This window comes from Macrotis lagotis, chromosome 2, assembly GCF_037893015.1.
Source record: "Macrotis lagotis isolate mMagLag1 chromosome 2, bilby.v1.9.chrom.fasta, whole genome shotgun sequence".
Lineage (NCBI taxonomy): Eukaryota > Metazoa > Chordata > Mammalia > Peramelemorphia > Peramelidae > Macrotis > Macrotis lagotis.
Window position 1 is genome coordinate 258,430,222 of NC_133659.1, and position 15,897 is coordinate 258,446,118.

At 40.7% G+C, this 15,897-nt stretch overlaps 1 protein-coding gene across 1 annotated transcript in view; it reads left to right on the forward strand.

The window, feature by feature from the left end:
• Positions 1 to 15,897, forward strand: part of FAIM2 (Fas apoptotic inhibitory molecule 2) — a 60,924-nt gene that overhangs the window by 27,945 nt on the left and 17,082 nt on the right. Inside the window, exons 6-11 of the mRNA XM_074225953.1 lie at positions 4,130 to 4,180; positions 6,969 to 7,008; positions 7,868 to 7,905; positions 8,573 to 8,660; positions 8,914 to 9,009; positions 12,529 to 12,582. Coding sequence (XP_074082054.1) covers positions 4,130 to 4,180; positions 6,969 to 7,008; positions 7,868 to 7,905; positions 8,573 to 8,660; positions 8,914 to 9,009; positions 12,529 to 12,582 — 367 coding nt within the window. The remainder of the gene's footprint in view (positions 1 to 4,129; positions 4,181 to 6,968; positions 7,009 to 7,867; positions 7,906 to 8,572; positions 8,661 to 8,913; positions 9,010 to 12,528; positions 12,583 to 15,897) is intronic.

A 15,897-nucleotide genomic window follows, 5' to 3' on the forward strand; every position in this document is an offset into this window, starting at 1 on the left:
GGGTGCTGGATGTTAATCATGTTTTTTTGTTCATTTGATTTTTTTTTAAGATGAGTGTAGGAAGGAGCAGCTAGGTGGGCAGTAGATAGAGCACCAGCCCTAAAGTCAGGAGGACCTGAGTTCAGATCCAGCCTCAGACACTTACACTCTGTTACTATGGGCATGTAACCTGACCCTGATTATCTCACCAAAAAAAAAAGAAAAGAAAAGATGGGATAGGGAGGGAAAAAAGGAGAAAAATCAGAACTGAAAAAGGAGTATTAGTTTTATTTGTGTTGGCCCAAAGCTAGAGTTGCCATCCAAGGCTTTCTCCCCAACCCCTCCAGGCAGCCTTTCCTGGCTAGCTTTCCCAGAGTTCTGTTTTAATTCAGTTTTCTCAAGCCACAACAAAGTTGTCTGGAACCCTGTTAGACTATTCTTCCTTCTTTGCTTTCCATGTCTGAGTTCCTGGGATGTGTTTCTGATGATCTTGCTTTGCTGAGAATGCTCAGGACCCTCCACTGAGAGTTGAGTTTCACTAACAAAGGAACCTTAGCTGCCTTGGTTTGCTTGCTGGCCTCAGGGGAGTCAAACTTTTCCTTTCCTGACAGTTTGTTAACAATCCTGGGGCTCAGAGACTCAGCCTAAAACTCCCATCACCCTCCTTCTTCTTGCCTCCTTCGCAACTCAGCCTCTCCATCTCTCTTCATCTCCTTATTTTGAGGAATGACACCTTGGACTCCCAAAGCCCCAGTCAGCTGGCATGACTTTTCCCAATTGCCATCTTTCTCTGTAATTTCTCTCCCCACCCGAGCAAGCCCTGAAGAGTTATGAAAAGCTGGAAAAAAAAGTGGAAGAGAGTCAGGTCAGTCCAACAACAACCCAGCCTTTTGGATAAGAGAAAAATTGTTGAGAGGTCCCTCCACAGCATCCTCCCTTGCCTTCCATAGTATTGCAGTATTCCAATTCTTTTCCTACTCCTCAGCATCTTTCATAGATTCTTCTTCCTTTTAAATGTAGGTATCCTTGAAGGTTCTACCCACAGGCTCTTTGTCTTTCAATACTTTTTCTTTTGGCATTCTCCAGTCCCACAGCATCAAATATCACCTGCATGTTGGTGGAAGATTCCTCAAAGCATAAATGAAGTAGTAGAGAATAATGAAAAAAAAATCAGATTTGGAGACAGAGAATCTAGATTCAAATCCCCAGTTTTCCTACTTCTTGTGTGACCTTGGACCAGTCATTTAACCTCAGTGGACTTCAATTTTCTCATTTGGAAACCAAGGGAAAACTGAGCTTCTAACTCTTAATCAGGATCTAGGTACTAGGGACTATACTCAGACTAGGCTGCTTCTGTCCTCTCATCCTGGTTCCTACCCTAGACCTAATTGTCACCTAGAGACCCAGGGCATGGGGGAGTTATGATTGAGACACTCATTCTATGTTGCAATTACCTATTTCTTTCCTTAAACCTTGTGATTTAGTCACCAGTCTTCCAGATCAAAACTTCCTGCCATTATTCTGGGGCAACCTTTTGCTTCCCAATTCTTCTCCTCTGCTTTGCTCTACTATTATGCCCTTAGGAAAGTACTAGTGACATTCTTGGTCCTGCTTTCTAGGGTGGAGTGCCCCCTTTTTTCATACTCACCAACACACCAGGCCATGAGGAAGAAAAGTCATACTACTTCCTCTTCACTATCACTTCCTGCTGTCCCTTTGTCACCTTCACTTCAACCCCCTTCCTCCTTTGGGGGTGGCTCCACCCCATCTATACCATTCAGTCTGTATTCTTGTTGCTACAGTCTACTGCCCTCCAAGTCATTCTCCCTCCTTTCTCAAGAAATTGGGCATTTAACTTATTTTCTACCCCATCCCCTGCCCTCAGTATACATGTTAATGATCCTTCAAATGTCCCAGACAGACAGATAATCTAATTCTTCAATTCCTACATTTTCACTCTATTTAAATTACTCCCAATGATAGCCATATCTTGGATCACACCATTTCTCATAACTTATATTACCTCCATTAATTTGGACTCTAAAATTTCCCTCTCTAATTATAATTCTTCTAGCTCTATATTTCAACCAACTGTTTTTTAATCACTGTATTTTAATATCATTGACTTGTTTGTAATTTGCAGTTTTATGCATTTAAAAAGATTTCCAGAAAAGGTTTGTACATTTTACCAGACTGCCAAAGGGGTCCATGAAACACACAAAAAAAGTTAAGAACACTTGTCCTCAAACTATTTTTTAATATATTCAATTTTAACTCTGTCTCTTATCCAGGTCTTCTTTTCACCCTTCTTTGGCCCATAACTGCTCCCACGGGTTCAGTTATCACCGCTTTATAAATGTCTTCCAAATCTCTGTATCTAATACTAGTGTCTTAACTCCAATTCTATATCACCAATTGCCTATTGGACATCTCAACCTGGATATACCATAAACATCTCAAACTCAACATTTCCTAAACCCTTATCTTGGTCATTATTTTTCCCTCAAAATCTCATTATCCTCCAAATTTCTGCATTCCTTGATTCAGTTAGTCAAAAAGTTTACTAAGCATCTACTATGTATCAAACACTGTGTTAATCTCTGGGAATACAAAGAAAGGGATTACAAAATTCTCTAAGAGTATAGTCTAATGAGAGAGACAAACAACTATGTACACAAACAAGTTATAAACAGGATAAATTGGAGATAATCTACTGAGGGAAAGTGTTCAAACCAAGGAGAGAATCAAAAAAGGATCCCCATAGGAGGATTTTTCTGGAACTTGATGGAAGTCAGGAGTTAAAAAGAATTCTAGGCTTGGGAGACAGCCAGTGAACATATCTGGAGCTAGAGTGCTTTTGAGAAGTTTGATGTGCTCAAAGTCAGACAGTAATTTGCTAATTTAGGACCTGGGCAAGTCTCTTAACTTCTGTTTGTCCTACTTTTCTCAACTGTAGAATGGGAATAATAATACAACCTACTTGGCAGAGGTAAAAGTATCAAATGTAAAAAGTGCTTAGTACCTACAGTAAATGGCCCAGAGTAGTTACTTCATAAACACTTATTCCCTTTTATTCCCCAATTCTCCAAGTTTGAAAGGCCATACTTGATTCTTCAATATCCCTTCTGTATCCTATCCAGTCAGTATCCACATCTAGTTGATGCTATCTCTTCAGCATCCTTCATCACTAGGCTCCTCCTGTCTTCTGGAGTATTCTAGAAACCTCCTAATTAGTCCCCCTGCTTCCAATTGTTCCCCCTCTCCAGAGATCAAAATAATCATCCAAAGCACAGGAATGAGCATATCACTCTCCAAGTCAAAAGCCTTCTGTAACTCCCTAGAATCCCCATACATAGACTACAGACTCCTATACACCCTACCCTCAAGTCAACCTAGTCTCCCAGGTGTTCTCTGAGCTCAGTATTCCATCCTCTGATTTAGTGCCTTGGAAGAGACTGATCCCTACACCCTTGGAAAGCACCCTCTCCTCAACTCTGCTGTCTTGGTCCTTTATGCAAGGCTCAGCTCAGGTGCCATCTTATTGAGAAAGCCTTTCCAGAGGCTGCTGCACCCCCAGTCTCAAAATTTTCACTTCCTCTGGCCTTAAATTCTCTTGTATTTACTTAACTTTACTCTACTTACTTTTACCTATCTTACTTATTCTACCTCCTCCTCCTACCACCCTCCCTCATCCAGCAGAATATAAGCCCCACTGAGTACAGGGGTTAGTGCCTCTCACTAGTAGGTCCTTAATAAATACTTATTAAATTGAATTACATGGAAGTCATGAGCGGCACCATGGTATAGTGGAAAGAGCCCTAGATTTGAAACTAGTTCTGCTGCTTAATGTTATAAAAATGATATACCTCCTCTCTCTGTGTGTCAGTTACCTAATAATTAATAATTAAAGGGTGAATAGTGAATTAGAAAATCTCTACAGTCCCTTCTACCTTTAAATGCTATAATATCAAACTTTCCCTATAGTCAAGAATCTGTTCTTGAGTTTTTTTTCACTGACACGGTTCTCTTAATTCTACCAAAGTAGTCCCTCTTGGGGATGGGATGGCTTGGGGAAGGAAGGGAAACTTCTTCATTTTTCCAGCTCTGGATGAACAAATGCCTAATGCTTTGTATGTTTTCTTTCCCTCAGTGCTGTGTTCTTCATGACTTATCTAATCCTGGCCTGCTGTTCTGGACCAAGGTATGGTCATTTAGGGGGCAGCCAATCTACAAGGCTGTAGAGTAGGAAGTTGGGGCAGCCAATCTACAAGGATGTAGAGTAGGAAGTTGAGATTTGGAACCCCAGGGGGTTCCATGTATTGTGTGAAGAGCCAGTTGTCCTGTCTCCATCAAGATCTGCTCTTCTTCTTCTTCTTCTTCTTCTTCTTCTTCTTCTTCTTCTTCTTCTTCTGCAAGGCAATGGGGTTAAGTGACTTTCCCAAGGCCACACAACTAGGTAATTATTAAGTGTCTGAGGCCAAATTTGAACTCAGGTCCTTCTGACTCCAGGGAAAGGTCTCTATTCACTGCACACCTAGCTGCCCTCAAGGTCTGCTTTTTCCCTGTCTTTATATAGTCTTGAGAGGGAGAAGAGGAAAGGGGGGAAGTCTTTAGAAAATGAAGGAAGAAGGAGGGATCTAGCCTTCTGGTATAATCAGTCAAAAGTCATTTATGAAACACCTACTAGGAGCCAGGAACTGGGTTATTGGGGATTCCATGACAAAAATGAAATACTCTGGGGTGGCTAGGTGGCACAGTGATTAGAGCACTGGCCCTGGAGTCAGGAGTACCTGAGTTCAAATCCGGCCTCAGACACTTAATAATTACCTAGCTGTATGGCCTTGGGCAAGCCACTTAACCCCATTTGCCTTGTAATAACTAAAAAAAATGAAATACTCTGCCCTCAGAGAATCTACCTTCTGTGGAAGAAGATATCCTATACATACACATATACACATACAAGTTAAAATATGTATTATACATATGAGTGGTATATACAAAATAAAAAGGCAATGGGGGGAGGCACTAGCAGCTAAGGTTAGAAGAATTTTCTTTGTAAGGTGGTACTTGAGTTTTAAAGGAAATAATGGATTTTACAAAGCAGAAGTGAGAAGGGAATTATTTCTAGGCATGGGAGACAGCCAGAGAGATGGGAGATAAAATTTCACATGAGAAAACTAAGAACTCTAGTTTGACTAGATCACAGAGTGAGTGGAGGGCAGTAATAGACAATATGGTTGGAAAGGTAGATTGTGACAAGGGAAGGGATTAAATGCCATAGAAGTTTTGAATCGATCCTAGAGGCAATATATGACAACCAGAGTTTAAAGAATAAGGGAGTGGAGTGGCTAAGTGGTACGGTGGATAGAGCACTGGCCCTGGAGTCAGGAGTACCTGAGTTCAAATCTGACCTCAGACACTTAATAATTACCTAGCTGTGTGGCCTTGGGCAAGCCACTTAACCCCATTTGCCTTGCAAAAACCTAAAAAATAAAAAAAAATGAGTGGAAAGAATAAGGGAGTGACTTATACTTTATTTAAGGAAGATCACTTTGGTGGTTGACTATATGGAGGATAGATTGGAGAAAGAAGAGGCAGGAAACCAATTATGAGGCTCTTGGAGTAGTCCATGGGCCTGAACTAATGATGGTGGCAATGTGAGTGGAAAGAAGGGGGAAGATACCAAGTCTTAGCAAGGCAAAAATTAAAAGATTTGGTAACTGAATGTATATGTGAGCTGAGGGAAAGCAAGAGGGAAAAATCAAGGATAATACCAAAGTTGTAACCTTGTAGCCTGGAAGAATGATGATGATGATGATGTCTTTGACAGAAACAGGGAAGTCAGGAAGAGGAAAGGGTTTAAAGGAGAAGTTCAGTTTTTGCCTTATAGAATATGAGATGCCTATAGGATATCGAATTGGAAATATCCAACAGGCAGATGGTTATATGAGACTGGAGAGCAAAATAAAGATTAGGGAGATAGATAAATGACAGATGGACAGACAGACAGACAGATAGATCTATGGATAGTCATGTGCATAGGGATAGATGATAATTGAATCCAGAGGAATTGATGAGATCATTAGGTGAGAATATAGATATATGGAAAAGAAAACCAGATTATAACTGGAGTATGTATATAATTAGAGGATGTGATATGGAGTTTCTCCAGCAAATAAGACTGATAAGTGATCAGGCAGGTAGAAAGAAAACCAAGTGAAGGCAGTGTTACAAAAACCTAGAGAAGAGTATCAGATGGAGAGTGGTGGTTGTTACTCAAAAGTCTAAAAGAAAGAGAACTGAGAAAAGATATGGCAACTAAGTGATTGTTGGACTTTGATTGATACAGTGTCTAATCCTAACTCCCGAGGATCAATGATGAAATATGCCATTCCTCTTCTGACAGAGTTGATAAATTAGAAGTGTAAAGTCAGACATATATTTTCAAGCAACATCAACATGGAGATTTATTTTGCTGATTCTGTTCATTCATTAAAAGAAAGGGTTTTTATTTTAAAATTGGAGGTGTGTATGAGAGGAATGAGAGTAATGATAATGTCAAAAAAAGACAAGTAAGAAAAAAGGGGTCATTGAAGTATTTTTTAAATGTATAAAAAATGACAGAAGGAAGATTGGAGGATGATGTACAAGCAGGATAACTTTAACACTTAGGAGTAGAAGTTATTGAAAATTCTTTAAAAACCAAGCTGTCCAAAATAGAGATTTGTAGTTTCATATATAGTTTTTCTTTTTTTCCTTATACATATAAATGTTCATATTTGTTGTTATTATCAAATTCCAGATGATATTTTTAAAAGATTTCTAAAAGTGACCATTGATAATTTTGGAGATAGCAATTTCAACTGAGTGTTGAGTTAGGAGTTAGGAGCTAGGAGTCAGAGTTGAGATATGAGTAAGAGAAAAGAAAGAGGAGGAAATTCACAGGAAATTCACAGGTCTAACTCTGATTTCTGTGATTTGGATTACAGGAGATATTTCCCCTGGAACCTGATTCTCCTGAGCATCTTTGTAAGTAAGGAAGCAGGGACTGAGGGTAGGTTGGGACAAGGTCTGATCAAGTCTCAGACACATCTCTCTGAGGTTTTTAAGTCTAAAATTTAGGAGTAGGAGCCCAGCAGGGCCAGAATATTTCCTCTCAGGGGAATGGATTTAGATTTTAAGAGGTCTTTAGATTGGGGTGTCCTTTATGATTCTTTGGGAATAGAACTATTGTTATCTTGATTATTCTTTAAGGAAAAAAAACTCCACAATTCCTACCATCCTCTGCACCATATAGACACATATATAAATACACACAGGTCCTTGTGCCTCCTTTCCAATCTTTTATCCAGTGGTTTATAAAATAAATAATCTCAAGAGGGACTTTGGATTTAAGGTAGATATGGCAAGAAGAGTGATAGGGTCTGGATTGGGGGTGAGGAACATAGATTTAAGTTGGGATGGACTGGGAAGCAGAAACAAGATGATAATAAGAAGAAAACACCTAGGCAAATGATATCAGTTCCTGGAGGTTCGTTTTGGATCTGTCTCCTGAGGCAGCTTTCAAATAGGATCAATGTCTTTGTCTTCCACCTCTGACCACCAGTTATACTGGAACTTTTGACTGGATAAGTCAGTTCCCAGACTACTGAGTAAAGTTTCCAGGATTAAGTCCTGACCCTGGTCAAAGATTGATGACATCCATCCCTCCTGAGGACTAGTGAATGGGATTAGGGGGTGGGGACAGTAATAATGGTGGGAAGAAAGAGTGAGGGACAAGACCCAAGTGACTCTGTGAGTAATGTAACTCAAATTAAAGGATCTCGAGTCCTAAAAGTCTAAACTTTGTGGGGGGGGTGCTTCCCTGCTAATTTGTTTTTCATTGCAGACCCTGTCTATGGCCTACCTCACTGGGATGCTGTCCAGGTAATGAAAAGGGAAAAGGCAGAGGATTCTAGGACACTTAGATACTTGAATTATAATTCTGGGAAATAGAGAAACCTGGCCTACCTTTTATAAACTGATTTCTCAATTTACAACTGCCTATATCGATACTTTCTAAGAAGGGAGAGGGCAACCAGAGACAAATAAAATCAGTTTCATGTCTCTCTACCAAGTAGTTTATGTGCCTGTGCAATCATTCCCTAAATTTCCTAATGACACCAAGGCAAAATTCCATATATACCCATTCACACACAAACCCTGTTGTACACTCTCTCTTTAGCTATATCTTGCTCCTTTGTGACTCCTTGAAAGAGTGGTCCTTGAGGGTCACTTTTCACTAGCTTTTACCTATGTTCCAAAATTAAATGGCTGATGTTTAGGCACAGGGGCCAATTTGCCATCAGGTGACTCTCCTAGGGACTTCCCTGGTAAAACTGAGTGCTAGGAACATCTCCTGTCTTCTATACTGATTCAGGCTGGGAAAAGAGGTAGTTGAGCAAAGGCTTCCAGACTCCTCTCAGGAGAAGGTATAAGGGTAGGAGTTAGTAAGATTCAGGTGAACTCCATTAGGTGAGGTCTCAAGCAAGATGGCCTAGTCCTGGGAACCAGGTCCTGCCTGCCTAGCTAACAATGATTCTTACCCCCACAGTTACTACAATACCAAGTCTGTGCTTCTGTGTCTGGGGATTACTGCCCTGGTCTGCCTCTCTGTGACTCTGTTCAGCTTCCAGACCAAGGTTAGCCATAGAACCCCAAGTGGATGGGGAAGGGGAGACCACAGTCTGGGTGGGAATCTGCAGGGTTGGGGCTATCTGGAAACAGGAGATCAAGAGAAGGGATGATTTGGGGTCCACATCTATAGTTGGATAGAGGACTGAAAGAAAAGGGTAGTTTATAGCAAGATCTGGAAAGTAGACAAAGGCTATTGAGTCTATGGAAGTGAGAGGGACTCCAAACTGATGCTCCTCTCCTGGCTTCTCTCTCCCACAGTTTGATTTCACATCCTGCCAAGGCATCCTCTTTGTACTTCTCATGGTTATGTTCTTCAGTGGGATCCTTCTGGCCATCATACTTCCCTTCCAATATGTGAGTCACCTTCCCTCCACAAACCCCCAATCCCACATCTCTCTGCTCAGGCTTTCTCTTCTCCTCTTCCTCCCCTCTGTCCTGGGGTCTTGAAACCAACAAGAAGTCAGGCAAGTCCCTGCTGGGGATCTGTATGTGCCTACTCTGCCCTGGACCTCCAGGCAGGGATATTGCACAGCTAAGCCCAGATCAGGGGCACTGAGGACAGTAGGTGGGAACAAGGGGGAAGGGAAGACAAGACCTGGGAGTGACAGTTATACTAGTTAGAAGGTAGTTATGTCATCACCCTGCAGCCCTACCCTGGGCTTGGCAGTGAGTACCATGTGTACTGGCAGGACTGGAAGTTAAAGACCATGGGCAAACAAGGTAGCTTTTATTTGGCAGATACAGCACCTGCTTGACTCCTCAGCTGACATCCGGTTTCACGTTTCTCATGCATGGAGGGTTGGGAGGAGAAAAATTGAAACCACAGTGAGAATAGATTGGACTGGGGGTGGGGAGGTGGTCATCTGGAAGGCAAGCTAGGCATTGCTTAGATATCCAAAATGGGAGATTCTGGGGTCAAATGGAGATCAAATAGACATAGAACAAGGATTGGCATATCTGTATAAGAACTCATACAAAAGGATTGTTTAGGGGGCTAGCTGAGTGACGCAGTGGATAGAGCACCGGCCCTGGATTCAGGAGAACCTGAATTCAAATCCAGCCTCAGACACTTAATGATTATTTAGTTGTGTGATCTTGGGCAAGTCACTTAACCCCATTGCCTTAAATAAAATGTTAAAAAAAAAGGATTGTTTTGGGGGGCAGGGAATTTCATTGGGATGGGGAGGATCCATCGATTGGGACTGTAAAATCCTCAGTCTTTTAGAGTAAAACTGCCACTGAAGAGTCAAGTCAGAGCAAGAGAAGGGATACTATGACCCTCCATGACCATTGTTGTTGTTGAGCAAGGAGAGGAAAGAATAGGATTAGAAGAATGGGTGTAGCTTGGGGTTTAAATACCATAGTCCCCAGGATACTGAACTGGAAAGCTCCACATAAGTGTCTCTATCTCCTTTGCTTTCCCTGCCCCCATCCCATCCTTGGCTGCTCTTCAGCTTTGGCAATAAGAACTTGAGGGAGAGGTCATATTGGCAGTAGTCACAGCATCCTTATCCCCCAGCCTCTAGCTGTATCCAAACATGGGTGTGCTCCTACCACCAAAAGAAGGGTTGGGAGAAAAGGGGGAGTCATCAGGAGGAATCAAAGTGAAGGGAGGGATCAAGTTAGAACACTAACCTTGTCTCTTTCATCCACATCCCCCAAATCAAAGTCAGCTTCAATAAATCAGAGCCCCCAATATTTTCTTGGCTGTTCCCTGGATCCTGTTGATCAAGGGAGAGGCCAGAGCTAGACCAGGGCCCCTGAGGGCAGAGGGGTGGGAGTGACAGGAAGGGGCCCTCATAGCATCTAGGAGTTGATTGTTGACCTTAGTTGGTCAAGCAGGTCTTTTGTGTTTCCAAGAATCTGTACAGCTTCTTGAGAAGCCTGGGGCAGAAGTGACATTTATTACAGACTAGATTCCACTAGGGGGTTGGATATTGCCTCCTTAGGAAGTCTTTAGTTGTGGGGAGCTCAGGATGGTTGGAGGAAGGAGATGAAAGGAATGCAGGTCCTGTAGAATATTCCCTACACTGAGATTCCTGGTGGGGAAGATAGTTAGGAGGAAGCAAAGTATTTGGATTCAGAAAACCTAACACCATTGGACAAGTCACAACCTCAGTTTCCTCATACATAAAAATGAAAGATAGATCAATGATCTCTAAGGTTCCTTCCAGTGACTGCATTCTATTCTCTACCCCTTCATTCTATTTTAAGTTGTGGAATCTTTTTAAGTTCCTATTTTGTTCTAGTTCATGATACAAAGATGAAAAAATGAGACGACCTGTACACAAAAAAGTTAGATACAATAAAGAATGTGATTAGGGCAAAGGAGAATCTAACTCTGTTAGAAATAACATGTAACTGTTTCTTTCAAATGTGGAGCTGAGGGAAGACTTCATGTACAGCCAGTCCTAATCTCTTACAGTTATCTAGCAAGGACCTTAAGAAATCAACCCCTCCCTCCTATTCTCTAAAACCCTCATCCAGTCTTTCCTCCCCTTCCCAGCCCCCTCTCCACCATCTTAACAATGCAGAGATGGAAAGAGGAAGGAGGGGTGGGGGGAAGCATATCCAGTACTTGCCATCTGAGAACTCCCAAGTCTGATGAAGACAATGGTACCCTCAGAGAAAACAGACACAGAGAAATAAATGTAAGTTCTACATTCAAGCAGATGGACCATGAGTGAAAACAATTAGAGTTAATCTGGAAAGGATTCCAGGAAAGAAAGTGAGGATGCTTATTGTTAATTAACTAGGGGAAGTATGAAACAAGTTGGAAGAGAAGTGTTCCCAGGTTAGGGAACAGGGTACTTGGGAAAAAAAATTGAAGATAGGAGAGGGAAGATGGAGACTGTGTATGTTATGCGGGATGAATTGTGCTTGTCAGTACCATCAAATGCTGCCTGATTCTGGAGTTGCATGTTGAAAGGAGAGGAATTCAGACTCTGATGGATCCCAAGGCAGTCAATTCTCCATTTTCCAGAGACCAATAAGCTCAAATGTGTAGTATTCAACCTTTTCACTTCTCCTGATTACAGAATTCATTGGGCAGCAGGGATTTTAAGGTGATAGATAAGTCTTTCCTGGTGGCTTCATCTTTAGGAAAGGTTAAACAAGGCAAAATTTTGAATATTTCAATCACCTAGGAAAAAGAGAACCAAGAAGAAGTTATTTGTTGTTTTTACCTCCCAGTGGAAGTTGCAGACAGGAGAATTCTAGTTCGGTATAAGTGAGGAAAGTCTCCTATCAGAGACAGGAGAATTCTAGTTCGGTATAAGTGAGGAAAGTCTATCAGAGACAGTTTAATAATAATAATAATAAACATCCCTGGGAGACAGGTGCTATTGTCTCTATTTTCTAGTTGAGGAAACTGAGGCAAACATGAAATGACTTGTCTAGGGTCACACAACTAGTAAGAATCTGAGGCTGGATTTGAATTCATGGTTTCATAGTGCTCTATTCACTGTCCATTTAGTCAATTAAAGATGTCTAAAAGAAATGGGCTGCTTCTGGAAATGAGTTCTCCATCACTTCCAGTAGGGGCTAGAGAACTACTTGTATAAGTATTAGACTAAATGATCTCAGAGGGCCCTTCTATTTCTGAAGCTTTCTTATCCTCCTTTTGTCTGTTCACTCTGCTCCTTCCATCCAATGCTACTCCCCACCCTTTCCCCAGAGTCATTTGATTATTCATTTATTAAGTGTTTGCTCAGTGTAATGTACTGCCAGAGCCTAGGGATATGAGGCCAAAAATGATTCTATCCTTTGCATGGAGGAGTTTATTTTTTCCCATGAGGATTCAATGTGTACACAGTAAAGTAAATACAAGGTAATTTGAGTTCATATAATCAGTTTATTTCTCTGTCCTGGCAGGTACCCTGGCTCCATGGAATCTATGCTGTGTTAGGAGCAATCGTGTTTACAATGGTGAGTCTGGTCAATCCCCCAAGTGTACAGGAGCCCAAGCAACTTGAGTTATAGTTTTTCTTATCTTCTGGTTGATATTTGCTCAGTCTTCTTCTCCTTTACAACCATCACCAGGGCAATGATGAATTAGCCTTCTCTTCTTCTTCCCTTCTCAATTATTTATTATCTATCTGTGAGTGGCAGATGCCATCTATAAGACATAATAGAAAAGTGAAAGGGTTAAGCATAAGAAATATTAACTCAAGATGGACAAGGGTGAGAAAGTGGGACAAATAAATGTGTCATTGCAATGAGGAGTGGGATGATCCAGGGAAGTCACTGGGTTGGAGCCTTCCTCAAAGCTTTCAGTCAACCTGAGGAGGTTTCCTAGAAGAGGATTCAGAAATGGTAAGAACGTTGAGAAGGATTCATCCTGGAGATAATGAATTCTGGGACTCCAGAGGAGCCTAAAAGAAAGTTTAGAGGCAAGAGGGCAATTCATGTTTGTAGGAGACATGGTAAGCTAGTGGCTATGGAAAGAGTGATGGTTTTTTATTAGGAAATAATGACTTTGGGGCATAAGAGTAATAATAGTTAATATTTATGTAACACCACGGGGCCAAAAGTGCTAAGTGCTTTAAAAATATTATCTCATTTGATCCTCAAACAATTCGAATTTTACAGATTGAGACAAATTGAGATTAAGTGACATACCCAGGGTCACATATCTGGTAAGTTCTGAGGCTGGATTTGAATTCAAATATTTCTGCCTATAGTCCTGGCACTCTTTCCACTGCACCAACTTTTCTTAGTCCTTCTACTAGGCTCAAAGAACCTGAATTAAAAAGTCATTTCAGGATTCCCAGAGAATGGGATGGTGGGAGAAAAATTTAGCTTCCAAAATCCCTTGTTCTCTCCATTATTTTAGAGAGAAACAGAAGGCATAATAAATTCTATTCCAAAGGTTTTGGTAGCAGGTGGCAGTTGCCATCTATCACAATCAGGCCTTTCTAAATAGGGTTCTTTGCCTAGTCTTTAGTCCCATAGTGTCAGAGAGATATGAAGGACATGTAGTCATAAGAGAAAGGACACCCAGATACAGTTAGTACTATGATTAGATGAAGGGGGGGAGAAGAAATACTAGAAATTATGAGTAGGAAAGAAGTAGAAGAGATAGAAATAGAGGGATATATGGGAAGGGGTAGGGCAGGTGAAAATGGTTCATAGAAAAATAAGAAGAATCATAGATCAAGAAGGAATTAAGATAGATAATCTTGTCCAACTCTCTTAATTCCCTTCCCTTTTTTATCCAACAAACTACAACATATAAAAGAAGCAATGTGGCATAGAGTGCTGCTGGTCCTGGGACCAGAAAGGCTTGAATTCAAATCTTCCTCAGAAACTTATTGCTAAGTGACCCAGGGCAAGTCACTTAACCTCTGCCTGCCTCAGTTTCTTCATTTGTACAATGGGGAATCATAATAACACCTACCTCTCAGGAAGGTTGTAAGGATCAAATGAGATATTTGCAAAGTGCTTTGAAAACCTAAAAGTACTATACAAATAGTAGCTATTATTATTAAGTCACAACTCTCTTAGCCTTTGATAACTGAGATTTATCTGCTAAGTTAGATGAAGGACATTCTCATATAGAATGAATATAGAAAGCACTATGAAAAGTGAGTCTCAGAGAGATTATACAAAGTAAATGTTTGGTGATTAGGATTAATTTCACTAAGATTCATTCAAAAAAGCATTTCTTAAATTATATTCAAGACACAGTGCTAAGTAAGGGATCAAAAGTAAAAAAAACATATAATCTCAGCCTTCTTTTATTGTTCAGTCATGTCCAATTCTTTGTGACTTCTTTTAGGGTTTTCTTACAAAGATACTGCAGTGGTTTGCCATTTTCTTTTCCAACTCATTTTCCAGATGAGGAAACTGAAGCTAACAGGGTTAAGTGACTTGGCCAGGTTCACACAGTTAGTATCTGAGGCCAGAGGAAGATGAGTCTTCCTGACTCCAGGCTGAGTACTCTATACATTGTGGTGCTGCCTAGCTGCCTTCTCCCCCCCCCCCCCCCAAGTCTACCTAGAGTGTACAATATAGTAGAGTGGTAAAGATAAATAAAAAATTGACTATATATAGTACGTCCCATGAGGAAGGGCATAAGTGAAGTCATCTTGTGAAGAAAATATCACAAATCAGTCATTTCTTTTTATGTCTGAACATTTACTGTGGTTTACCTATTCTTAATCTAATTGCCAATGTAAGTCTTAAGTGTAAGAAATGTGATACTTTTGTAGAGGGCAATTTTAGTTAATTTGACTTGTTTTCAGAAATTGAAAGAAATCTTATTTCAGTACTGGGGGCAAGGGAATAACCCAAATGGTTAATGTTAAAACAAGTTTGTGTCCTAGCAGAGGTGTCAGATGTGTGTATAATGCCCACCAGACTTCCGAACTATATTAAAATATAATTGGGAGATATTTAACACAATAAAGATAACACAATATAGATAATGTTAATATGTGGTTTTCAAAGTCAATATGCGGTCCACAGGAATCCTTATTGCTCTAGGTGGAAATGATGCAAAATTTTGACTTTTTCTTAATGCCTTTCTTAATGGCTCTTAATGCATTATTTCTATCACACAATGCTTCCTTAGAAGAAAATTTGAAAAAAAAAGGGAATAGATAGGACTGAGGAGAGAAGAAGAGGGAGGATGTCTCAGGTGAGGTAAATGATCAATTCAAAAGCTCAATCAAAATGAAGTGATGTTTGCCTAGCTGGAGCATAAAGCCTGAATGAGGAAAATGAAATTGATGGAAAGTCTGAGGGAAGAAGCTGATTTTTGAAATAAATAAATAAAACTCTGAATTTGGATTGGCTTCAAGTGGTAATAGTAAGCCACAGTAAGCTACTGAACAGGATAGTCTCTCCAAATGTCATCAAAGGAAGATGATCCTTGTGTGACAAGAGTGACTGAAGGCATGGATTCTTTTGTAACCATACTGTTATGCAGAAGGTTCCTTATAGGGTGGGGGCTATGGGAACAGAAACCTCAGATGGGCAGGCCATACTGTTGATGAACCATAGAACCTGTCTGCTAGAGCTTACCTGCTCACCTGGTTTCTTCCTCTAACACCACATCTACCAGTACCTAAGGTCTGGCACTATGTACTTGTCACAGCATCTTGCCTTGCTAGCTATAGAGAATATTGGTGTCTCATAGGAAATTCTGAATTCCAAAAATTCCTAGAGGGGAACTTTTTGAATAGCTCCCATTTGGAAGGAATTTCAGCAGCTGTCATTTAGAAGACAAACTAAAGCTAG